General features: G+C 43.9%; 2 protein-coding genes across 8 annotated transcripts in view; one reads left to right on the top strand and one right to left on the bottom strand.

Annotated features, from left to right (window-relative positions):
• Positions 1 to 1,358: 1,358 nt before the first annotated feature.
• GGPS1 (geranylgeranyl diphosphate synthase 1) lies at positions 1,359 to 22,534 on the bottom strand. 6 transcript variants are annotated; one of them, XM_059715582.1, is made up of 4 exons: positions 22,381 to 22,534; positions 19,981 to 20,083; positions 9,039 to 9,109; positions 1,359 to 2,553 (listed from the first exon to the last, which is right to left on the bottom strand). In XM_059715582.1, the coding sequence occupies exons 1-4, from the start codon at positions 22,504 to 22,506 to the stop codon at positions 1,792 to 1,794; spliced, it is 1,062 nt and encodes a 353-aa protein (XP_059571565.1). In that variant the 5' UTR covers positions 22,507 to 22,534; the 3' UTR covers positions 1,359 to 1,791. The 6 variants fall into 6 exon arrangements, with proteins under 6 accessions (XP_059571565.1, XP_006278961.1, XP_059571575.1 ...); XM_006278899.4 differs by having other exon boundaries at positions 22,325 to 22,473; XM_059715592.1 differs by lacking the exons at positions 19,981 to 20,083; positions 22,381 to 22,534 and adding exons at positions 6,976 to 7,266; positions 10,293 to 10,389.
• Positions 22,535 to 22,856: 322 nt separating this feature from the next.
• ARID4B (AT-rich interaction domain 4B) overlaps positions 22,857 to 26,921 on the top strand; it is a 153,153-nt gene continuing 149,088 nt past the window's right edge. For both annotated transcript variants that reach the window (XM_014596786.3, XM_014596785.3), the window contains exons 1-2: positions 22,857 to 23,031; positions 23,358 to 23,411. In XM_014596786.3, coding sequence (XP_014452272.1) covers positions 23,406 to 23,411 — 6 coding nt within the window. In that variant the 5' untranslated portion in view covers positions 22,857 to 23,031; positions 23,358 to 23,405. The remainder of the gene's footprint in view (positions 23,032 to 23,357; positions 23,412 to 26,921) is intronic.

Genomic DNA, 26,921 nt, shown 5'->3' with positions numbered 1-26,921 from the left:
ACCGATGCCCCTTTCCTCCAGTAATTTGTCCAATCTGTTTGAATCTGGGTAAGCTATCAGCTTCAACATCTGGGGGCAACATGTTCCACACTTGAATTAATGTGAAAAAGAACTTCCTTTTGTTAGTTTTAACCTTATTACCTACTAGTAATGAGTGGGTAATGTTTAAAACTTATTTTATGTTAACTCATTTTATGACCCCTAGTTCTTGTATTGTGAGAGATAACAAATAAATCCCTATTTATTTTCTCCTTACCATTTAGTATTTTGTAAACCCTTATCATGTCTCCCCTCAAATGTCTTTCTTTCAAGCTGAATAGGCCTAGCCCAGGGGCAGGCAATTATTTCAGGTGGAGGGCCACTTACCAAGTTTTGGCAAGTTGTCGAGGGCCACATAGGTAGCCCTGCCCCTTGACAGGTGTCCTGCACCCTGGTTGCCATCTTGGGACTGGATTTCCCACCCCCTAGCCCCCAGCCTTTGCCACCAGAAGTCCCTCCCCTTGCCACTGGAAATACTCCTTTCAGCAAGGGGAAGGACTTCTTGGAACCAGAAAAATACCAAATTATATTCTAAAATTTGAACATCTATGACATTCATTAGTTTTGGTTTAAAAAAATATTTTTGTCCAGATTTACATGCATTTGTGTAGTGTACACAGAGGTAATCACACAACAGCTTAGATGCACATGCTTACTGCCCAGTAAACTACACTACTCTGCAATAAAGCATCTTGTATAGAGGCACCCACCAGGTCTTGGTGATTTGCTTGTTTGGTTATAAATTTCCTTTACAGCCTCACCTATTGAAACCTCAATGTCAAATTGTGCTGATCTGGTTGACCTAATACATGATTTTTAGAAGCTTCTTTTGCAGGAATTTTCCTTTTGTTTTGGTCTGACAATAACAGCAGCTTTGAAATCATGAGGTTTTTTTCCTGAAATCAGGTACCTAGTCCCCACAAAGGTTTACAGCTCTTGCTTCTTTATGTCTCTGCTTAGTGCTTTTTTTGTTTAGTTTTGTTTGTTTCCTTCTTTAGAAAGTAAGTCCCCTTTGTATGTGAAACATCCACAGCCACCCAGGAAGTGAAGAATTGTAGGACTGTGTATATATACTTTGTTGGTACACTCCTGGTCAAGTTACAATCTGTAAATCTTAAAAGAATACCTTCACAGTTATTTGATAAAACTGGTTTGTCTGTTCCTTCCATGTTCTGTGTAACAAAAATCTATGGATACCATATAAAAAAAAAAAAAGAGTATTGTCAAATCTGTGTTATTGTGAGTGTTAAGGAATCTTTTATAAAATTCTACCCAGTCTCACCGTTTAAAAAGATAAAATAAAATAATGCATAGGCAACTTAAGGAAGATGATTCAGTTTAATATAGCAGTATAGCCAGAAACCCACATTGTCAGACTTCATCTAACAGTTACCAGAAGTCAATTAAATTTATGGCTAAAATAAACACCCCTGCTCCCTCACCACCACCCTGACTGTATAGGGGAGATAATATTGTTAATGTTGGGTTTTACCGGATCTATGCAACTTTATTTCTGTATGAGATAGTTCATAAATAGTTCCAATTAAGTGACAGTGATCATTTGCACTTCATTCCAATACCCTCAAAGCAACCTTGAACTGTGTTCAATATAATCATAGGAAGCAAAATATAAATAAATGTGAAATAAGCATTTCCACACTTCTGACATTATTTTAGTAATGTCTTTTTTTAAAATTCCATTTTAAAATAATTTCCCTTCAGCCCCAAAGCAAGAGTTAAATAAATTATGGGTCAATTTTTGTCATCTCTGAACATTTTGCTTAAGTGTTCAACTAGAGCTACAAGCTCAGGGTTCCCTCCAAGTAACTCAATTTGTCTATATGCTTCAGCTTCAAGTTCTTTCAGAGTTTGCCGTGTGTACTCAAAGGAACCCACAGTCTCAAGGTATTGTACACAATAGGTTTTAATGTCTACATTTTCTGTCCTTTGACGCAAAATATTCTGCACCTGAGTGCTTTCAGGCCTGGACCAAATAGCATGAATAGTTGGAAATGAGAACTTGCCCTCAGTTAAGTCTTCACAAAAACTCTTGTTTTCACTATATTCTTTTGACCGTAAATTAGCATAGTCATCTCTTATTTGGAAGAGGAGGCCAAGAGTATTCAGGAGTGGTTTTAAGTCTTTGTTATAGTTGGAGAACAACTGCATAAGGCCCACAGCTAGTCCAAAAAGACCACCTGTCTTTTGTAGTACCATGGCTTTATACTCTTCCTCTGTGGGACAGGTATAATTATCTCTCCAATAAATATCCAAGCCTTGGCCCTGATGAAGTTCCAGTAACTGACGGGTAAATACTTTTACTGCATCTGGGTGATCAAGTGTTAAAACCTTCTCTAGGCCAAGGAAATATACATAATTAGCACAATTTATTACAGCTGGAACTCCATAGATGCTGTGGGCCACTGGAAAGCCTCGCCGTAGCTTTGAGTTATCTTCAATATCATCTATAAGCAGGCTGGCATTGTGCAACATCTCTGTCACTTCAATGATAACCTAATACAAAAAGAGAAACAAAATAATTAATTCTTGTGATGGAAAATGGGTTTTAAATTTGCAGAATATCCTGCGCATATCTCCACCATGCATCTCTGGCAGTATACTTAATATTTTTTAAAGTTTAGAGGGAACCCAGTGCAGACTTAAAAAAAAAAAAAAGACTTTTTGTTGTATATAACACAGTCCAAGACCAACCGTTGATGGTTGAATATTGTAAAATGCCAAATTCTACTGGGATTGTCATGTGGATACTAAAGTCTCTATTCTAGTCCTGAACAGTCACATAACAAACCTGACACAACATTATAAGTCAGAGTGATGGCATAGAGTGGAGAAGGGAAGTAGATTTCAAGGCAAAAAAACCCAACCAAACAAACAACCAGCAAAAACCCCAAAACAAAACAACCCCCCCCAACCCCCCCCCCCACAAACAAACAACCCCAAACAAACATGTTTTGGGAGTACTGAAAGTCTCTGGTCCAAGTTGATTCTCTTTGATATCATAGAGATTAGGGCTGGAAGGGACCTGGACTCAATGATCTTGCAAGGTCCCTTCCAGCCCTAATATCTATGAAATCTATGACAGGGAGACAAATCAGCCAACGGTTCAGTCAGTTTTACTCTAATGTGTACACCAAGAATCTGAACATTACTAGTGAGGAAATGGATAGTTTTTTGGACTTTGTACCCATACAACAAATTTCAGAGTTGGAGAAGAAAATTTTAGAGGCTCCTTTGCTGTTAGCTGAAATAACTTTGGCCTTAAAGGGCATGAACGATAATAAAACTCCAAGCAGGGCTGGACTTCTATGGCATTTTATATGTATATTCCCAAGAGAGGCGTATAACTGATACTTTGTTATGGTTGGATATACTTTTTAGTCTATACACAAGTAACTTTCCTGTACATTCCCCTAATTCCCAGTGATCTTGGTATAATCTTTATAAACTGCACCTAAATCCGTGACAGCTACAACTCGTGTGTTAATCTGCACTTCTCTTGCCTTAGTTCTTAACAGCTTCATTTTCTAACATGAGAGCAATTCTTCAAAAGGTGTTTATGTTAATGGCTAAAAGCTGATAAGATAGTTATCCACAATTTTCTCACTTCCCCCTACCCCCTCTATTATTAACACCCACTATTTGGAGCTAGTTTTAACTGCCATCTCTGAATGTAAAAGCTACTGAAGTAATAGTTGAGGGTAAAAACATAAACGGGTAAGATTAGGCAATATGAATCTATGACAGGTTAAAATTAGTTCAAAGGCCTCTACAAAAATCAGTTCTTGGAGTTTCCAATGTTGTTCTTAAGACAGACATACATGGCAAGGTTATCATCCCCCTTCCCTCCAACTTTTCTGTTCATCTTTAAAACTGTGAGCTCTTTATAGCAAGGACCATTTTTTTGGAGCATCTGGGAAGTTCTTAGCACATCACAGAATTAATGAACAACTTCTTATCCAAAGATCTCTAGCCACCAATATATTTTTGCCATCTGACAGTTTTGTAAAGTGGATTGTTACTTTACAAGCAGGTAAGCTGAAATATTTGCCATGCTGTTAACATTTCTAAGGTCTGCACTGCATCTTACCCATTTGTCAAATACTAAACCACACTGCTTAAGTAATAAAACCACAGGTTAGCCAACCCTGCTGTAGACAATATCTATCCAAGAAACAGGTACATTCTGTGTAAGATTTCTTAGATTCTTTTTTTGAACTGCAAATAAAGGGCATGAAGTGTTGTGGTTAAACAATGTCCAAGCAAAGCTGTTTGTACAAACTGAAATATTCATTTGCTTCACTATAAATGCATTAGTTGTCTGGTCGAGGGAAAAAAAAACAACAACAAAAAACCCACCAAGTACAGTTCTATCACTGGCTTTTTTTTATCACCTACTTTTGGACTATATTCTTTAGTTTTCCCATCAGAGATCTTCCCCTCCCCCACTTCTTAATTCTCTTGTTGGTATACAACAAACTTTGATAACTTTAGTCATGTAGACAACTTAGTAATGTATACAAAACAATTTTGACTCAAGTAACTCTTGGTCAAGAATACTGCAAGATAGTGTCTTGCCCACAGCAGATCTATACAATTGGACTCAAATTAATTAAAAAAAATCTACAACAGCTACTTTTCCAATAAGCAGAGAGCCATCAGTTTTCAATAAACAAACATAAAGGCACATTTGGAATGCTGTATTACACACAAAAACAGAAAAATGTATGCAATTTTTGCATTTGAAAATAAATGGCATAACTTTTTATATGTTATTAACTATGAAGTTATGCCAGGTAACTGGACCTTCATGCTAGGTTTTAAAAAACACATTAAAGAGGAAGTGTTCTGGCTTCTTCCCAAGTGGTTCTTCTGAAAAGCAGCAAGGATTTAATTGTTGAACTAGCACCTGGGAGTCCCCATCATAAAGCAGGACCAAGCATCAGCAAAGAAGGTCCCTGCCCAATTTTAGTGTTGTTTATTGAACATCAATTCTGCTTTACATTAGATAAGACCTGCACAGGAAAAAAAGAGTTTGCATTTCATACAAGAGTTAAATTCAAACTGTGCGCATGACAATGACAGAACTTTTTAACATTATTAAACACTAAAGCCAGTTACAGTAATAGTATTTTGATCCCAAAAGATGCTGTGCAAAAAGTAATTTTGTTCCAAAAGTACTAACATTACACAGGGTTCGAATTATACTTTGACTGGGGGGGAAAGTGTTGGGGGTTAAAAAAAAAAAAAAAGATTGGGCTACCTATCACAATGCCCTAATAAAATCAAAGTTGTGTCCCCCCACCCTGTTATGATTTTGAAGTCTTATAAGGGGGCTTAGCACCCCTGAGCTCCCCCATAATTCAAACCCCGACATTACGTAAACATCTTGAAATGACATCACTGGTCATCTTTAGTTACAAAGAGTCTCTTAATGTGCTACTTGGAAATCCAGCAAAAACATTTCATGCTTGTAAGGCGTCATGAACTTCTTGCATTCCCTGCACAATCCTACTGTTCTGCATTTTAACTGTCAACTTATTTTCCTTTTGCCTTTTCAGTTTCACTCATCTGCTATATAAGCTTCAGAAAGTTCAACCAAAAGCCCGATTAAGATTGTCAAGAAGTCATTAATGATTGACATAACCATTTAATTCAGTGAGATATTTTAAAAATCTGGGTCATCTCCCTTGATTAGCGAAACGAAATGTTATTCAAACGGACTACAAACTAGTTCAAAACAAAGTAAAGAAGCAGAGAAAAAGGCAAAAAGGTACGTGGCCAGGGAGATACGGTTCAGAGTCAGAGAAACCAATTTAGACAGTGTGAGTGGTAGATGAGGCACTTTTGTGAGTTTGTGAACCATAGGGCATAAAGCAGGGGTATCAAACATATAGCCCATGGGCTGGAACTGACCTGTGCGTCTTGGACAGACCCTGCATGCCAGACCCAGTGTCATGGGTACTGCATGCAGCACTGGTGGGGGGTGTGGGGGGGGTGGAGAAAGTTGGTCCAGACCACTGCCTGTAGCATCCACACCAGACTGGATCTGAGTGATGCCTCCAGGCCAGTCTGGATTGGGGCACCACGTGCAGCACATACCTTATGCCACAAGCACAAGCCTCACTCTGGGGCTTACTCTGCATGTGACACAGAGGGTTGACATGGGGTGCAAGCTGCACATAGCATCTTGCTGGCTTGGCCCTGCATGCTGGCTCCAGCATGAATGGATGGCCTGAGGTCTGATCCTTGGAGTCAATGCGCAGGGCCAAGCCAGCAGGATGCTACATGCTGCCCACACCCCAGATCTTCTATGCTGCATACAATGCCCATGGTAGAAGGTCCAGCCTGCACACCACTGGACTGGACTGGGTGCATGTGCTGCATGCTGCAGCACAGGGGGCCCACATGGGACGAGTTTGACACTCGTGATACAGAGGAAGTGGTTTACAGTGGAAGCTAGAATAATACTACAGAGGTTTGTGTGTCTGGTTTTGATTTAAATGGAACAGATTTCAACTGGATCTTGACAAAAACATGTAGCCAGGAAAACCAGATAGATTTGGTAGATGTAATATTTTCATACCTCAGAAACAAAAAGATAATTTTTTCAAAGTCTGGAGTCAGACACCTAGTGTTTGGGGAAACCCCTAAAGAAAAGATATGGCAGTGGTTTGTAAAGAGGGTAGAAGAAATCACACTCACAGATTAATTTAGTACACAAGCAGTAGCGACAAAGTCACTGTAAAATGACTTTGAGACATGAGATGCAAGTGAAGAAGGCATCACTAAACAAGCATAATGCTTTAGCCACGTACAGAAAATGAAAGGAAGTGGAATGTTTAATGCTTATTTTTCAAGGAGAAATGACAGTTAGTCAGCTGCCTGGTAAAGGAACCTGAAATGAAGCCAACTTACTTTAGCAGGACATGTAATTTGATTATCATCAGTGACTCAGAAGCAACAGAAGTAGTTAGCCACATTAGTCTGAAGTCCCGCAGAAGTCAGAAGTGTATAGTATAAGCTACAGCACATCATCTGATGAAGTCAGCTTAGGCTGATGAAAGTTCATGCTATACTTCTCCAATTTAGTTAGCCTGTAAGTACATATCTATCCTGGCTTCTGCCTTAACAGTGATAGCCACGTAATGGTAAAATCTCAGAAGATGACAGACTGCAGTGATTGAGAAGTTAGCACCATGGGAAATCCTACAGAAAAAAGGAAGAGAAGATATGCACTACAGATGAACCAAAGCAGAATATGATACACACAGGTTCTCACACACCTTTTTCCCACAAGCTCACTTCATCAGCTGATCTAAAAGAGGTGCAAGTCTAACCTGCATTCTGCTCGACTTCAGACTAACATGGCTAACTACCTCTCTCATCTTACAGAAGCTAGAGATGCTCAATAGGAAGACTGGAATGCTGCAGACAACCCTGTCTTCCAAGGTTTTCTGCTATTGTGGGATTTCAACTGAAGTACAGTAGTTGCTCCATAGTGAATTGTAAAACTATCATCTTATTCCGTGTAGTATTTTCAAACCTACTTTGACTTCAAAACCCAAAAGTGATTGCCTGAAAATTCTACACATTGCGCCACAGCACTAAATCCCTGAAAAATTTGGGACAAGTTGCCCAGGGAAACGTGGTATACCTGAAACACATTGTTCCGGTTTCTTAATTGCTGCTGAATCAGAAATCAGATTTGAAACTGAAGCATACTCAATAAGGAATGCGAGATACATGCATGCTATTCATATTATGTAGGTATTACAGCAACATTTTAGGATATTATCAAAATGAAGTCACGTGCACAGAAGTACATACACAAGTTTGCATGTTGTGCACAAAAATATTGTTTGGAGCTTAATGCATGCTTTTCAAAACAGAGCCCCTACCATAGGGGCTTATGAAGGGTGGACAGAAGCAGCTTACAGGGACTGAAAGAGTTAACAGGGGCCCAGAATGAGCAAACGAGGTAAAGTCAGATGGACAAGTAACGGAGACTAGAAGGAAAGGCTGCCCAGGAAAGAACAGAGCAAAAATGCAGCTTGCATAACTTAACTGAAAGCCTTTTACTGTCTAGGATACCTGTGGAACAACCATTAAGCAAGCTGAACATTCGAAAAACAGATGTTCTCAGGCCCAAGACAGCCTCTATAAAATCTGAATGGAAGTTGAGAATTGTTCAACCCTAACACCCTATTCTTTAAAAGCAGTGTTTCCTCAAATTGTAGGGAATGCCCCCTTGGGTGTGCTAGAAAAAAGTTTTGGGGGAGGGAGTGACCACAAGCAAAACAGTATCCAACAAATCCACTGTCCATGACTGTAAATCACATAAAGGTGCACATGTGAAAAAGTGCTGAATAAAGTTTGGTGGCTAAAATGTGCAAGTGGTTGATTTAATGCAGTGGGATATAAACCTCAAAAAAGTTTGGCAAATGCTGCTTTAAAGGATATTGCTACAAGACAGACAGAAAAATGAGCAAATAGTCACTGAGAACTCCATACAGCTGCTGGCTTGCTATTTTTACAAGAAATAAATCAAACAATAACTGGTATTCTAATCCATCCAGCTTGTGATATTTAGACACTTAGCTAGTTTCTCAGACAAAAGGGAGAATCAACATGAATTCACTAAAAGTATGACAGTGAGAGCTTCTTAAATGCAATTTTGAAAAAAAACAAACCAAAAAACACAATTTGTCGTAATGTATTTTTTTATTTACTTCAAACTATTTTGAGCAAGAACAAACAGATTTTCTCCTTTGTGAACTCCAAATTCAAGACCTCAAATCCTAAAAGAATGTTTTTCAATAACCTTGCTTTTTTAGCATCTTTAACTGTGAAATGCAAGTCAGAAATACCTTTCAGGCCATCCAAGTGAACACTTTTTGTACTGTTAAATTAAAAAATAAACAAACAAAATACCACCCCAAAAAAATCCAAACAACTTAAAAAAAAAATAAAACTAATACCTGTATTTTGTCTTCTGGAACATTCAGCCAGTGATTAAAGGCCTGTGACAGTTTGGTTCTCACTTGCTTACCTACAGTAAAAGATAAATATTGAAGGAATTTTTAAGACTAAAAGTGAATTATTGAAAACCCAATCCTTCGCCTATTTTTAAGCATTACTATAAGAGCCAGTTAACAAATCTATCAGTAACATGCTCCTAATTTCCCTGAAATTTTACTTAAAGGACTAGTTAAACAGCACAAATGCTATGGGATACAGGAAAAAGTGCACTTCTCCAATAAAAGCAAGTAGGTAGTACAGAGAGGATCAGACAAGGTGATCAAGGTTATGGAGCAGTGGACACACCAAGAGAGATTAAAAAGACTAGGACTCTTCAGTATGGAAAAAAAGAGAAGGGGATATAACAGATGTGTATGAAATCATGAAGGTTGTGAACAAATTGAACAGGAAACTGTTATTCACCAAGTACCAGAAAACTAGAAGCAAGCCACTAAAATTAGCAGGAAACAAGATTTAAAACTAACATGATAAAGTACTTTTTATGTAGCACTTGGTTAATCTGTAGGACTCATTACCGCTGGAGGGTGCAGAGGCAGACAAGTACAGCTAGGTTCAACAAGGGACTAGGTAAATTCCAGACAATAGATCTGTGGCACATTGCCACTGTCTGGTCTTGTAGTTTCTGCCTCAGAATCTTTTCCTTTCCTGCTTCTAGTGGGAACTAAGAATTACCCCTAATTTGGAGAGAAATTGCTATCAAACATATGGCTAATGGTTTAAATCCAGCCAGCTGGGCTAATGGCAGGCCACCAAAAATTGGAGGGCAAGGCCTGCCACAAAATTCAGGGTACTTGGACTCTGGTAGACGTGGTAATTGGCATCAGGAAGTCAAGTGACGGCTGATACAGCCCTGGTTGCTTCGCGCATTGCCATAGGCCTGGTTCGTTGCCCCCACTATGCTGGAGCCACTGCTGGTGTATGCCCAGTGCCAGAGCTAGAGCTGCCGCTGTGGCATGGGTTATACAGTGTCTCCAGCAGCTTCAGCTCTGGCAATGGGCATGCAGTGGGGGCTATGCTGAATGCTAGAGCTGCGGCTACGTACAGCAGGGCTGGATCCAGCTTGCAAGGAGCCAGAGGATTCTTGTGGGCCAGATCTGGCCAGAGATGCAAGACAAGTTTGACACCCCTGCTCTTAACCAACGATGGTGGATGCCAGGGAGAATATGACAGGGGACAGACCACTTCAGCTATACCTCGTTCAACTCTCTCCCTCTAAAGCAGGGGTGGGCAAAATGCGGCCAGGGGGCTGGATGCGGCCTGTCCGGCCATTCTATCTGGCCCGCGGGGCCCCTAAAAAAAAAAAAAATTTAGAAAATTAATATTTATATGCCCCTGGCTGCCTATCATGGGTGGCCCTCGATGGCTTGCCAAAACTCAGTAAGTGGCCCTCCGCCCAAAATAATTGTCTGCCCCTGCTCTAAAGCATCCATTCCTGCCACTGTTGGAGAGAGGATACTAGGCTAGATGGACCACTGGTTTGACCCTGTATGGTACTACTTATGTTTTTATCTTGTTCATTTATCAGTGACTTCCACACCAAACATTTCACTATGATACCTAGAAACAACACCATCCAGTTACAGCATGCTAGATATACAGTTTTGCCAATTTAATTAATTGCTTATCACTGTGGATTAGGATCAGAATTTAAGTTAGTAGCTTCTATATCTGTCTGCCAGCCACAGAAAGATGGCTGACAAACTGAAATTCAGCGTAAGGACTTCAGGCGTGTCCAGATGAGTGGGAACATTTGTTTCCCTGGGGACAAGTAGCAGCAGCACACCTTGTAACGGCAGGTTACCTCAGGCGGGATAGGGGAGGCTGGGGCCAGCGTAGTTGCTTCAAGTAAAAAGCAGGGTGCTGCCTCAGCAGCCTTACCTGAGGTCCTGGGGGAGGCACAGCTGAGGCGCTCCTGCAGCAGAGAGCCTGGCTGTCAGGGATTGTGGCTCCGGCCGGCCAGGCTCTGGTTTTGCCTAGTATGTTAGCTGCCCTGGTTTTTTTCGGGGTGGGTTTTTTTTAACCATGGGATCTTCTGGGGTCAAAAAAACCATCCTGCACTGCAATGTAATGGGGAATGCCTGCATGTGAGGTATGTGGCACTGCAGATGGGTCTGCAGTGCCACATACTGCATGTCCATGCTTGTCTAGATGCCCCTTTGGGGGTATATAGCAAACTAAAAAAAGTTTCGGTTGGTCTTAAAATGAACAGATGATTAGTAAATAAGAAGATCTATAACAGGTGAAAGATCAAACTTCTCTTTTAGATGAACCAAGCCAATCAAGAATTCCAACTATGAGTTTTAGATTAAAGCAAGTCACTGAATATAAATTAGTTTGATGCAAAGGATTATGCATATGTCTACAAGTCAAATGCTTTAAATATCTATTTTAATGAATAAAAGTTTACATGATATGCTAATGATTTGAGGAAAATTTAATTAAATTCCTGGGAACAACATTAAGGATAATCTGTTCATTAGCCACCCATTACAGCAATTTATGGAGAATACAATGACCTTCTGACAGGAACACACTGACATTTTAGATCATGAATTCCTACTTGCATAAGACAATTTGTCAATCGTGTTTAACTCAAACTTCTGAATATACAATACTCCCTGAAACTTCTGTGAAAGCAACACTTGATAAGCCCTGAAGTTGAATAACTCACATGATGACCGGTTATCAGCTTTTTCTAAGTGTGCTACTTGACAAGTATTAGAATAAAAAGGGACAACTGAAAGATGGTCAGCTTCACCAAGTGACCAGATTTGTTTTAGGTATGACAACCTATTCTTGGACATCCTAGGACTGTTGTGAAGTTTAACTGTTTCCTTTGGTTTTATGAAGTTTATTTTCTGCCACTGTGTAAAAAAAAACAAACTCTACATGTAAGAAAGAACCCAAACACAGGGCTCTGGGAGTTTTGGTATGATGGTCAAAGTCCCTTGAATGACCCGACAGGTCAGCCACTAATTTCTTAAAGCCCAAGATACTTAAAAACAGCTGAAGCTCTTTTCCTCCCATAGATGAAGGGTAGGATGAAGTTTACTATCCCAGCTAACCTGCCAAGCCAGCTCCTGCATACTGTAGAGTAGTAGTACAACCAGTACTTGCTCTTCTCCCAGCTTGACTGCTTCAGTTCTCCAATTCCTTAGAGGAGTTGGTTTTCACACTTTTATCAACCTACCCTAGATCACATTGGAGGGGACTATAGTAGGTTGTCACTGAGCTTTTCAATAGGGACCAGACACAGTTCAATAGTTACAAATAATGCCTCCTTTGTTTAAGTTAGATCTAGCAAAATAATTAAAAAGCTATTATTGGGCATATTTACATAGTTTTAGTACAATAAAACCCCCCCACACCTCCTTGTATTTTAAAATTCTAATTTCCATATGAAAGCATCTTGGCTCAAATTGCAAATCTGCTTCCCTCCAAAGAAAAAAAAGGCAAGCATCATTTACCATTTCTACCATTTTCTTAAATAAATACAAACAAACAATACATTTAAATTTATATAATCACTTAAACTTTTATAGCTATATAGTGTCCCTATCTAGCTGAAATGCCAACTTAAATGTGTAAAGGGTACATTTAATTACATAGAAACAAGTTTTAATGTTTGCAACAAATGAGATTGAACCTCTCTAGGAAAAACTTCAATTAAGACATGTAAAATGAGATTAAAATATAATAAAGAGAAATCAATATTTTAAATTGTTCTAACCAAGGGAATGACATGGTAGCATCCAAGGCAGTGCAATCAACTGGGAACATTAAAAAAACCAAACAAGATGCATCAAATGTGCAAATTAAAATATTGAAGTGATTCTCCACAATAAAGGATTGGCTTGCACTACAGTAGAAAATGCACATTTTCAAATGCTAATGTAACTTTCAAACAGCGGCTAAAGTTATATTAAGGAGATTCCAATTATAGCAAGCCTAATACCTGCAATAGGCAATTAAAAAAAAAAAAAAAAAAAAAGAGACCTCCCACAAGCAAGCACAGTGTTTTAAGTATGTTTGAGTTTCCTAATGAAAAGTTTTTGAGTAAGCAGCTTTTATTTCCTAGTAGATTTTCTTGAAGCAAATTATACTAAAAGCACCTGCTGAAAAAGCAACACCAAGCCTGCAGTTTAAAGAAATTCAGTATAACCTGCAGCTTGTACAATTACTCAGAAGTGTAGTGGCATTTTGATACTTCTGTGGGAAGGACTACTCAAAAGGGAACATTGCACCCAAGTGGAATTTTTACTGCAGTGCTGCAAGACATGTTGTATCACTCAAATAACAGCAACACTGCTTACTGGAACATACAGACAGAGCATCTGCTTCCATGTCCAAGAAAGCTATTTCTGGCACGTGTAAGCTTATTTTCTAAAGCACGTGTGATCAGATCGTTCCATGCTAAATAGAAATTGTGGCATCATTGTGCAGTACAAAAAAGGAAAAGAACCTTCTCCCTTCAAAAAAAAAAAAAAAAAAAAAAAAAAAAAAAAAATCCCTTTGCCCTTGTGTTCAAGGCAAACAATTAACTACATTGATATCATGTAAAAATATCTGGTATTTTAAAAAACGTATGAACAATTACTTGAGTTGTTATGAATGGTCTACTAAAACTAGCAAGGATAATGAGTACAGTTGACCGGGCTCCAAACTCAGAGATGTCTCATTAACTATAATGCAGGGATGTCAAACTCATTCAGCCCCATGGGTCAGAAGAGTGTTGCTAGGCTTGTCTGCAGACTGGTTCAGGACTGACTCCTTGTGCCACGTGCAATGCCAGGAGGTCCAGGGCACGGGCTGTATGCAGCACCCTGCCAGACCAGCCCTGCAAGCTAGAACAGGCCTCTGGCTGTTCATGTGCTGGAGCCAGTGCACAGGGCTGGTCCAGCATGTCCAGGGTGTGGGCTGTATATACTGCTACCTCATGCTGTGTGCAGTGCCAGTGCCAGACCATGGTGCAGGACAGATCAGCTGTAGACACTACTGCATACAGCACAGGGGGCCAGCATAGGGTGTGTACTGCATATAATAACCTGCCAGGTTGGCCCTGCATGCTGGTTCTGCTCAATACGGACTGGTCCTGGAGCCAGCATGCAGAGCCAGTCCAACAAGGGGTGTTGCATGGAGCAATACCCCCTATGACAGCCCCTTGTGTGCATACAGTGTGTGCTGCACTGGGTCCAACCCTGTGCTTCATGCAATGTATGGGGTCAGGGTTGGTGCATGGGGTTGGTTCAAAGACTGATGGGGCTAGATGATACAGCTCAGTGGGCCAGAATTAGCCTGCAGGACATGTCTGCTATAATGCATATTAAGAAAGAAAACTCTTAAAATAGCATAAGCAAAACAATAATAAATGCAAGTAACATCTGTGTGCACAAAGTACCAAACAGTCCATAAACTGGCTTGGCCAGACACTAGGCCAACAGTTCTCTACCTCAACTGCCCCAAGTAAGGCAATATTTATGTAGTATTAAGAGAGAACAGAAAAGGAAATGACAAAGTGGTTCTGTTGGGGAAAAGCCCCAGAATTAACAACTACTTTAAAGAGAAACCACCCCCCCCCCCCCCCCCCCCAGAAGTAAGATAATATGAGACCGGATCAGAAAGACTTACAGGAAGAAAGAGGCAAGATCCAGTGATAGGGAAACGAATTTGAACTTTACTAGGCATAGTGCCCCTGATAATGTACAAGACAGGACTGCTGGAGAGAGTGTGACTTATAAGACAACAAGCCAGGGACTAGTGACAGAGAATTTATCAAAGCTAGTATTTGGAAGTGATCCTGCACTTTGGAGTACTTATGATAGTTCCAAGATCGTTATTTTTTTTAATTGCTAAAGGGTTTAGCTGCACATCAATAAGAACGTACCAAATTACTCTGCTTCAGCATCTCCTCTGTTGTCCCTTGAGTGGCTGTTTTTAGACGACAATATTTAAAAAATGAATTTGATTGGGAAGTTGCAGGACCAGAAATCACCCACAGACTGGACTGTATCTTTAAGCATAGTCTAAACCAGGGGTCGGCAACATTTTTGGACACTCACAACTTCGACTTGTAAGATGTTGGTGTGCTGGGGCGACTGGCAGGTGGGGCTGTGAGGGGCCTGATCCTTGTTGCGGCAGCACAGCCCCAGCCCCTTCCCCATCTGCCCCGAGGTGCGTATGCCAAGCAAAATGCCTTTGCATTCTGACACCCATGCCGGTGGTTGCCTACCCGGGTTTAAACTGAGACTATGGCTTCTGATCCTGTTGCCTGGATTAGCTTTTATAAGCCCTATGTTCCCTAATGGGTAAAACTGCTTTGTTTTCTACCCACTTCAACCCTCTCTGTAATGCTCCCTGTTTTTTTCCTCCCCCTTCCCTACCCTTTGTATTCTAACCCCTTTCTGCTAAGTGGCAATGCTTCCTGTATGAAGCAATGCTTCCTGCAGTCCCTTCACAGCTCCTGATGAAATAAGCCCTCTGCTTATGAAAGCTTACGCTATAAATCTCCGATTTAGTCAGTCTGTAAAGGTGCAAATCAGCAAACCTTGCAATTGGCTAACTTATATTCACCATGACACTGATGCTTATAAAAAGATGCCAATTAACTGTTTTGGAGTCCTGTTTGCCCTTAGGTCACTGAACATCCCTGTCACTTATAGGCATGCTGCTCAACTTGCTGGCACTTGACCCTCAAGACTTCGATCTTGAAAAGTTAGTCAGAAAGTTACACCATGCAAATTTTTTGTTTAGGATGAACCAGATAAATCTTCAATTAACTCCTGAAAGAGTTAAGGAACACTGACTGAAGGTCACTGTGTCTTAATGTCTACACTGCCTGAGGATTCTTCTGATACTACCCATCACAAAATGAAGAAGAGTATGCATTCTCAAAAGTTGGCTAAGAAAAAAAAAAAGAGCTTGGATCAAGAATGAAGAGACATCTCAATGCCTTGCCTCGAACGGCAGTGGAATCAGAAGTGAAATGGCAACTGGACTATAATGACAGCATACAAGCTTTTTCCACACTTAAAAGCTTGAAACACAAAACACAGAAATTCAATCACCATCCCTCCATCCAACTTTCTCTAGAATACTCCAGCACCAGCATCTCCTTTTTAGACACAATGATCAGTATCCAGAATGATAAAATACAGACCATGTTATACAAGAAACCCACAGACCAACATACATATCTGCACAGAACCAGCAATCACCCTAAACACACCAAAAAAGCTGTGATATACAGCCAAGCCCTCCAATACCACCGTATTTGTACTGAAGAGAACACCTGGGATTGCCACCTCATCAATCTTAAAAAGGCTTTCACCCAAAAAGGACACTCCTCCAGAGAGAGAGATCGCATGTTTGAAAGAGCCACCTGGATACCACATGAAGAACTGCTGCAGTACAGAAGAAAACCCCCCACAAATCATACACCGCTGGTTATGACATATCACCCCTCCCTTGCAATTGTTTAAGGATTTTCTGTACAAGTTCAACCCATACTAGAAAGAGACCCTATTCTTAAAAAGATCTTCCCAGAGCCACCCGTCCTAGCCTTCAAACAAGCACTGAACCTCACTAACCTCATCACCAGGAGCAAACTTCTTCAAGCCCAGAACACACCAAAAGGATCCAGGCCGTGCCATGACAAGAAATGCAAAGCCTGCCAACACATCTCCACCATCCCCACTATTACTACACCCCACAACAGAGCCATCAGCATTCCTGGATCTTACAGCTGCACCTCCAGAAATGAAATACACCTCATCTAATGCACCAAATGCCCTGATGGAAAATACGTAGGAAAGACTAAACAACAACTACGCACCAGAATGAATGCACACCGGAAATCTATCAAAGACAGAAATACCCAACTACCTGTGGGGGCACATTTCTCATAAGAAAATCACTCTCTCTCCAATCTCTCAGTCCTGATCCTCAAAGGAAACTTACAAAACACTTCCCAGAGAAGAGCCTATGAACTCCACTTCATCAACCTCCTGGATACTAAAAATCACGGACTAAATATAGACATTGGATTTATGACACATTATAACCTGCCTGACATCTGACTCCCCAGGTATCTCTCCACTGTCATCCCCCTTCTCTCCAGGTTCTCTCTCCACTTTCATCCCCCTTCCCCCCCCCCCCCCCACCTGTCTCTCACCCATTGACGACTCCTCAATCTACACCTTTCACTGACTACCTGTCTTGTATGCATACCAGCCCAGCCGCTGGCTTCTTTACTTTTCATTCCATCCAGGAAGAGCACACACCAACTGCTGAAACTTCCTTAGCCTGACGAAGAGTTTCTGAACCCAAAAGCTTGCTTAATAATTATTTTCCAACTATCTGGGTTGGTCTAATAAAAGATATCAGATTCACCCAAGGAACCTTGTCTGCCTATGAAGCACAAAAGTTCTTCCAAGTGGGCCTATCTGTAGACATTGTTGTTCTGTCCAGCCCTTATTTTCAGTAAGCAGCACTGTCCTCCTGCTTGGTGGTTTTCACCAACAGCCAAACAAACTGAACGCAAATTCTAGCTATAAAACCCCAAACATCAGTTTTGCCACTACTTCTCCATATGTGATTAGAAGGGATCTGGTTTTCTCCGTTTAAAAATCACAAATTCTCCAATAAAAAAAGATTGCAAATTTCCCAATTAAAAAACCCCAAATCTGTAATTAAAATGAAATGCCACTATCTAGATAGTAAAAGCCCTGTTATCTGGGACGAGCGGGGAATGGGGGGTGCCAATAACCTAAAAATGCCGCTTACCTGAGGCACAGGGGTTTCCGACTGGACATGAAGCGGGGGGGGGGGGGGGGGGAGGGTGGTGGCAGCCACATGCAGAGCAGCGCCAGCGCAGGGGGGTAGGTGGTGGTGGCAGCTGCCGCGGGCAAGCCCTCCCTCACCGGAATTCTATTTAATAGAAATGCTGGTTAGTAACGTGCCAGATAACAGGGCTTTACTGTACCTATAAGTTTTCATGTTTGACTTTGGGTTTTTATCATGGAAAAAAAAATCAGAGCCAACTGTGCCTCTTTCGCTCACCAGGACGCAGGTCCAGGCCCTTTACTCCCCAGCCATAGCCTCCCCCCTGCCCTGCCGGCACCCCTCACCCCCCAGCCACAGCCCCCCTATCCCCCAGCTGCTAGGTCTACAGGGCCAGGGACCCAAGTCCCCGCAGCAATGCCTGAGCCCCAGCTGCCACCTGCAGAAATCAGCAGCTGCTATGGCAGAACAGAGTGTGGAGCCCAGGTTCCTCCTCCTCTGTGAGCGGCACAGCTGGAACAGAGCCCATGGGGGGGGGGGGGGGGGGGGAGTGTGGATTGCCCTCTGCAGGCTCAGGGCCTGCCCTGCTGCCCCCCCAACCCCGGGCCTCCATGATCCAGTGGAAACCCAGCAGGATAGAGCAAGCCAGGCAGGGAAGCTTGCTGCTGCAAGCTCTGCACCACTGTGGCGAGGCCCCTCCTGCCCACCCAGCAGCAGAGAGGGTCACAGTTCCATGCCACTGCCCCCACTGCTGCTGAGTAGGCAGGGGGGGCTCTGCCAGGGTGGTGTGGGGCCTTCAGCAGTAAGGAGCTTCCCCACCCAGCCCTGCTCTACCCTGCTGCACTGCGTCCCACCTGCTGGGCTGGAGGCCCCCAGGCACAGGGCAGCAGGATGGGCAGCTCGCACCCACTCCTTCACATACACAGATCTGGGGGCCTGTGTCCCGCATGTCCTTCCCGGGTGTGCATGTAGTGGTGGGGAGTCAGTCAGCCCTACAGTCAGACGAGCCACCCAGGGTTCTGTCCTGCTCCCTGCCCGGGCCCTGTAGCTGTGCATTCGGGCCCCAGGCCTCAAGCCCCACACACTGCCCAGCTGGGCAGTAGCTCCAGCCCCGGTCCTGCCCAACTCCCTCCCTATGGGGGCCTCAATTCCTGCCCCACCTCCACAGACTTTACCTTCCTGAGCTGCTTTCCAGGCTGCCTGGTGACCATGCGCGTGTGTGAGTGTGCACATGGCGCCCCGTGCCTGCCCTACTCCTGTTCCTTCCAGCCCCTTACAGGCCACAACTTTGCTAGCCTGCAGCAAGCACTTTTCAAAAAAAGTGGAAAATCTGCATTTTTTTCCATTTTTACATGGCAGATGGAAAACCCAATCCCTAGTGATTAGTCACCATTGTGTTTGTCCGCATTTTCTTGTTTTATACTGTTCTGCACAGTGCCAAACCCACCAGAACTCCTTACCTGTATAAACAAAGCTATGTACAATGGTATTTATTTGTGCTGTTTTCCCCCCAGAGATTGGCTTTATTCTACATGAACTATTACCATATTTCAGAGGAATACTTCCTATGAATATGCTATCACCTGGCCTGAAGCCGACACACAAGCCTTGGCTGACCCTCTGGAAATATTCGGTGAGCTAGGTACAGTTGAATTTGACCACAAAAAATATTCTTGTGCATGACTAAGCAACTCTAGTTGAAGAGAGCAATAGAGAGATCAAAAGTTCCAGCAGAAGATACAGGTCAAGCTCTGAACAGACTATTTCTGTTCAAGAGCTAGACCAGGTCTTCAGTGCTTGCACTTCCTTTCACCAGAGATGTAGTAGATAGCAATAGTCTCTTTTGAATGCAGTATTGAGGGAGAGGAAGAACATTTGCATTAAGTGGACAGATCAGAAAAACAAGGTACCAGCCCAAGAAATGCTATGCACAGTAAGGTTATGACACAGAAAATGCCGTGGCTTTCAATTAAAGAAAATCTACTCAGAACTCAATGCAACTCGAGACTGGATAGACATGTAAAATTATGTGAATTGATATGCATTTAAGTCTATGATAACAAATTTGTTAAATAGAACAGAACAGCAACAAAAAAGACTTGCCTGGTAGTTGAAGTAAGTACTTGTAAGGCTCTAAAAGAAGTCTTTTAGATGTTTGTTCCGCCTGCTCCATTTCGGTGTTAAAAAAGAAAAACAGTGCTTCACCCTGTTAAAAGGTTAAGAGTTATTGTTACAAATTCAGATTAGAGAAATTAAAGAGAGAGACAAAAAAAAAAAAAAAAAAATCAAAGTGAGAGTCAAATCATTAGCACCTGTTTAGAAAGAAGGAGAAAAAATAAGCAGGCTTCAGATACTCAGACCACATGTAAATGTTCCTTTAAAGGCAGCATTTTCAATTATCACCAGCTTTGCAATACAAAAGACTAATGGCTTTGGCATTATTAATAAAGACATAAGGAAGTCTCAAACTTTTAAAAACTGAAACCTACTTTTGAAAAGTCAAAGTTATTTTAAATTAAGGCTTATTTTTTGAGTCTACTTTAGCTTCTGTGACTTTGAAGTACCAACATTATAAATATCTCAGATAACATTAAAAGACAGCAACATGTGTGTCAAGCACCTATTTTTCATCTGGGAATTTTTTCCTGAAGTTTTTCTACTGGACAAAAGATCAGTGTCCCTTCCCACCCCCTCCTTTTTAAGAGACATTTTTTAAATAAAAAGGGAAATTATAGGGGCTTCTTGAGCTTTTTGCTTCAGTTTTTATTCTTTTCCATTTCTCTCTTTGTGCCATGTCCTGTCCTTTTAGGTTTAGCAATTTTGCTTTTTTCCCCCCTTTCTCTTCTATATCATACTCTTGGATGCGTGTGTCAGGTTCTCTTGCTGTCATTTCAGACTCAGCTTCCCTGGATAGTTCATTCTAGGACTTGTTTCCCTCAGTTCATGCCCTCCTCTCCATTTCCAGGCTGTAAGCATTTCTGTGATTTTCAGACTCCTTTCTAGAATTCATTTTCCCTCTTCTTACCTCTAACCTTTGTTGCTGCACTGCAGATAGAGCAGGTCAAAACTCACCACTTGCTTCTGTCATGGCAAGACTGGACCTGCAGTGGTGGCACGAAGTTCCGTGCCACTCCAACAGCAGTTCTTACCTGCTGGCAAGCACCTTGCAAGAAGCCATTTCCTCTGCCCTAGTAAATGCTGTCTAGTTGCTACCTTACCAGTAAAGCAGGATTATTTCTAGAGTACATTAAGAAACATCAGTACCATATATGTTTTGAGAACAGGCACATCCAGGAGACCAGTTAAAAGAAGTCTACATTGTAGAGTAGATTTAAATTCATCTTTAAGTGATTTGATAATTGAAAACTGTTTATTGCAACTGTTATTAAACTACTGTAAGTTAATATTAAAACAAGCATTAAACAACTGGAAGTTAGTTAATATCAAAAGTAGTGTTAACTCCTTAAAACCCTCCCCGCAAAAAACACAACACAAAACATATGACAGCAAGTGGGAATGGGGGAGAGAGAGAAAGAGAGAGCGTGACACCAGGGCTTGGCAAGGTTTTCCAGGCACAAAGGAGGTCTCATGCTTAGGCTAAGCTGTGGAAGAGCACGGGAGAAGTGCCTGCCTGTCCAGTTACATATAACACAGGCAATGTCAGGAGTGCCAAAGCCCCCACTCTGCAGAATGGATCCAGTAGTTGGCGACTTGCAGGCCATGGACTGCCGAACCTGGGTGCATACGGTCTTGCGCTGCCAAAATGGAATTTCGTGGGACTTTGAGAAATAAGGTACCGATCAAAGACAAGGAAGGCTACCGCAATCTCCCCCCAAAATAAGGATACAAATAGATTTAAAAAAAATAAAGTCAGAACAAAGATAACATTGGAAAAGGGACCACCGTGCTGGGACACCCTTTCGCAGCCGTTAGGCCACCTGAACCCCACAAAGAGGGCAAGCTAACGCAAGTGAAACCGGGAGGTTTCACCTGGTGGTTCAGAGCCCGAGAAGCCCCCTGACAACATCCCCCTCTAGAAGTAGGTGCCTCTTCCTTCTCGGGGCCAAGTTGGCAAGCGCTCCCCACAGCAAGCGACACCACAAGGCTGCCAGTCCTTACTCAAGGAGGGGGGATGGGGGGGTGGGTTGAAGGGCGCTCCAGCTTGCTAGCATTTGGCAAAGAGGTCTGGCCAGAGCTCCGGCCAGAGCTCCATAAACATTTCCCCAGCCTGGCCCCATTGCCACCCCCCTTTCCCCAGCCTGGCCCCTCACTCCCAACCCGCCACCCCCACGATGGGGATCCGCTGATGCTGGAACTCCACTGGGGGTCACGACCCAGTTTGGGAACTGCTGCTTGACGGCGACGCGGGCCTGACGAGTGAGATAGCAGGGGCGGGAGAGCCGCCATCTATGTCCCAGCCGGCCACCAGGCACCAACCAACACCTACCGCGCGCCCGGCCACTCCGTGCAGAACGAGACTAGCCCCCAAGTACCGCCCCGCACCCGGCGCCGCCGGACTTCAACGCGAGGAGAGGTGCCGAACCCCGGCTCCGCGGGGGGCGGAGGAGTAGGGAAGGGAAACCAGGCTCCACCCCCTTCCGCCTTCACCGCAGCAGCTGCCGCCACCATCGCCCGTTGGGGGAAAATGCGCCACCAGAGCCGCAGCGCGCAGGCGCAGGCGCGGGGCCCGCCCCCACTCCGAGCGGCGGGGCCTCGCGCGGTGCACCCTGGGCGGTGTAGTCCGTCCGCCCCGGCCCCGGCGCTCGGAGCGGCGGGGGAAGAACCGCAGCTCCCGCGAGCCTCCGCGGCACCGAGTCGGTGTTTCCATAGAACTGGGGGAAAACTGACGTCAACCTTTCCGAAGCGGCGACCAATGGCGGCGGAGGGGAGGCGGGCCCTGGCGGAGCGCGGGCCAATTGGCGGGGCGAGAGGGCGGGGCCCGCTCCGCCCGTCAGGCAGGCAGTTGGGGAGAGGGGGGAGGGGCGCTCGAGGCTTGCAGCGGAGCGTCGCGGAGTAGGCAGCGTCGTTGCGTCCGGCCGGGAGCATCGGCCCGTGTGTCGCAGAGAGCCAGCGGGGCCGGAGCCTAGGGGCGGCTGCGCTCCCTGTGCTTCCGCCCGGGCCAGGGGAGCTGCGGGCGGCCGGCGCCGAACAAAGGTAACCGGGGGGCCGGGAGCGGCCGGGGGTGGGGGAGGGGCGGGGGTTGTTTTTCTTCTCATCACCGGACTGCGGCGGGAGTTGTCCCCCCTCCCCTTTCCCGCTGCCCCTTGCGGGGAGCAATGCTGGGGCCGCCCCCCGTGCCCGGCGGGGGAGCGGGGCTCGGCTCGGCGGCGGCGGGTTGTTGTTGTGGCAAGTTTCTCCTCTGACAGAAATGGCGTCAGCGGGCAAGGGGGGCGCCGGGCGCGCGGGTGGGCCCCCTCCCCGCGCAGCAGCTGCCCGGTGCGGTGTGGCGGCGGCTTGAGCGCTTTTGTTTTGCGTTGCAGGTCCGACCTGGGCCGCGCTCGGGGGTTTTACCGCAGCCTGAGCTCATCATGAAGGTAACGCGGGGGCCGGGGGGAGGTGGGGGAGGCGGCATCCGCGTCCCCTGGTGTCCGCCCGGGCCGGGGACAATGCGGGTCCTGGCGGGAGGGGAGCGAGGACATGGCGGCCTGGGTTGCGCTGCGGAGGGAGGCGGTGGCGGCCGCAGCATCGCAGGCCCCGCTGTGGGGGGGGGCGGTGGATGAATGCCCCGCGTCCCGCTGTATGAGCCGCCCCGATTGGGGGCGGGGGGCGCGGGATACTCCGCAGTGGGGCCGGGCTGGGAGGCGCAGCAGCCGGATCATTTTTCAGGCAGCTTTTTTAGTTTCCTTTTCAGACCATTTGCCAGGCACTTTTTCTCCTTCTCCTGGCATTTGTTAGACCCTCGGTCCTCAGGCTGGCCAGGCTTCAAGGGCTGCTTAACCTCTGTCCGGATCTGGTTTTTGGTAATGAATCTGGCTTCTGAGTCCTAGTTTAACAAGTGCGATTTAGCAGGGTTTCCCCTTCTTCCTCCCCTGAGCCTCGGTGATGGCAGGGCCTCCTTTGAAAGGCTGTTATTGGCCTTGCTGTGTGGCTTAGAACATGCAATCAGGATCATGCCCCTATTGTGCTGCAATGGATCTGGCTTCCCAGCTTTCTAAAAAGCTGTCGAACGCACTTGCTGCATAACTGCAGGAAAAAGAGCCGTGGCAGACCGCTTGGCATTCACGCGCAACATATCAGCTTTGTTATTCAGCCCTGAGCGCAGTCGCCTGCTTCTAAAGAGTCATGTCCTTTCTGGGTTCTGGACAGCTCTTGTCTGTGCAGAAGCAAAATGAGTGCGGTGACATTGTGTTTGTGAAGTGCTGGAAATGGTAGACGGCATATACAGCTTCAATAACTAGGTTTAGTTAGTGATGCTAAGCACAGCAGTTAGTCTTGTCTGATTAGTTAAAGGTTCAGCACATTTCTCCTGGTGACTAATGAAAAAAGAACCTTCAAATGTACACTTGGAACTGTGCTTTCCTATGTTGTTTGGGTTTTTTTTGTGTGTGTATATTTTTTTTAACTAAGCTGAACTGATAAGTTCTGAGGTCTTGCACCAAAATGCTTATTGGATAAATTGGTTGCTTTAAGTAAGAAAAGCAATAGTCAGACTTCTGCAGTGTGATATGCAAGTTCCCAAACTGTGGTCTGTGGAGTGTTGGATCAGAACACAATGCTTGTTCGAATTGGGTTACTGAAATGGATTGAGACAAATGGAGAATTAAATTTAGAGCAGGAGGAGACAATATAGTGAGGTCTTTTTCTCAGAAGAAAAATAATTTATTTTAAAGATAGCTATATATACACACCTACTTTTTTAATGTTACTTTTTCCACATAAATGCTGCAGTTACCTTAGAGATTGGTGCTCAGATAGAGTGGTTATTGGAGTCATGTAAATGTGTAGATCTGCAATTGCTGGAGTTAAGGAAATCTAATTCTGAGTTGGAGGGTAAAGTGTGCTCTATAGTAGAGTGAGAAACCTCTCTTCTACCTCAGCTGAATACAGAGCAGATTATTACAACTTAAATATCTCTCTGTTTTATACATCCATAAAGTCTGTTTATAGATCCATATTTTTTTTTAAAACCTGCATGTTTCCTTACCCTTTAGTAAGATTTATACTACTATTGTTAAAGGAGGTTTCATTTTTTTTTTATCAAGATGGATGCTGCTAATGTTATTGAATACTGAATTTGACTCATTTGAAAATACACTCTGATTTGTTTCTGCTGATTCCTAAACTTCTAGATGTTTGGGATGAACAAAAAAACGGAGCCTAGTTTCTCTGGAAAATTTAAATTCAGACTTAAATTTGTGATTTAATCTGGGAGCTGCTAGTTGCACTGAAATTTTTTACATTTCCAGCATGAAAATGTTAAAAGCTTAAATCTTAAAAAGGATTTAAGATTTTACATCATCCACTGAATGATGCAAAATTATAAACAGCCATACAAGACACAGCTTTTAAGTTTGTAAGATTGCAGTGGGAGGGAAGTAAAAGAAGAGAATTTTCAGGTAAACAATTTTGTCTGTCTGCCCATTTCACTGTAACTGGATGGCTGATAAAAGAGAAGATATGACTTTTACATGACTTTTTTTTGTTTGTAAACAACCAGAAGTGTGTGATTCTGGGCACCTTATTATTTAAAGTATCAAGCACCAAGAGCTTATAATGAGTCCTATAATGTGGTACCTATTGCAGGGCTGGGGGCTTAAGTTGTCATTTTATACCTTAGTAGTTCTTCCTTTGGGTGCAGGGATAGTGTGTTGTACCGATTGGTGGATTAGAGGGAGGATGTGAGGTGTTCCAGGTTTTGTTCTGAGCTGTGCCATTGATTATTTATGTGACTCTTTTGAACATGTCCATTACATTTGCTGTACCTCGTTTTTCTCATCTGTGAAAAGAAGAAGGTTGGATTTTTACACTTCTGTGTAAAGGACTCTGAGAACTATGGATGAAAAATGCCAGGTAGTTCTGTATTTACTAGCATCTAAGATGACCCTGAATTTAAGATGACACCCCCAATAATTAGATCCTATACACAGAAAATTTATAAATTTGTTATACTTTTCCAGGTATACAATCTAATTAATTTTGAGGGTTGTCTTAAATCTTCCACCTTTTCCTCCTCACTCCCCCCCCCCCGCCCCCCCCTGCCTGCTGCTACAGAAAGCAGTGGCTGGAGTGTGGGGCTTCAGGTGGCTCCCTTGCCCTCTGCCCTCCCCTTCTTTCACCTGCAGCCTTTCTGTCTGCCCACCACCTGTACCCCTCTGCCTCCATCTCCCCACAATTTCTGCCCCTTCCGCCCACCTACTCCCCATAATCTCTGCCCATTCCCCCTGCCTCTTACTGTCAGATGCTGCTTAGGCTCTTGTCCCTGCTGGATCACAGAGCATGGCACATGGAAATGCAGCCCTTGCCGGGCCATGCAGCAGCAGTAGTGGCGCTGCTGATTGGCTGGGCAGGGGATGGGTATTGTGCCTGGGAGGGAATCCAGCCCAAGCCAGGTTGCTTCTGATAGTAAGGGGGTGGAGGGCAGAGGGGGCAGGGTGAGAGGCAGAAGCTGCAGAGGGCAAGTGGATGGGGGAGGGGGTAGAAGGACAGGAGTCTGACTCTGATCCTAATCTAGGCTCAAGGCCAAAGTCAGAGCCATTGCAGTGTGTCGTCCACCCCCCCAACCCCGCTCCTGGCACCCCCCCTTTGTACTTGGATCTAGAATGAGTGTCGCGTGTTGTGTGTCTTCCCCCCCCCCCCCATATGCTGATTAGGATGGGTAACCTCATTTTAGATTTGAGTAAATATGGTATCAATAATAATACAAACTAAATGTCACTAACAGTCTCAGTTACATTTTGGGGCTGTGTGATAGAACAATGATGGTTCTGTCTCCTGACAGTTTGCCACCTTTGCATTCACTGGTATTGTTGATTTCTCCTCAGTCTCTCCTTTGATTCCTATCCATCCATCAGCTCAGCAGCAAAGACAAGCTGAATGAAGTCTTG

The sequence above is a fragment of the Alligator mississippiensis genome, chromosome 1, assembly GCF_030867095.1.
Source record: "Alligator mississippiensis isolate rAllMis1 chromosome 1, rAllMis1, whole genome shotgun sequence".
Classification (NCBI taxonomy): Eukaryota; Metazoa; Chordata; order Crocodylia; family Alligatoridae; genus Alligator; species Alligator mississippiensis.
This window is presented reverse-complemented; position numbering and strand designations above follow the sequence as displayed.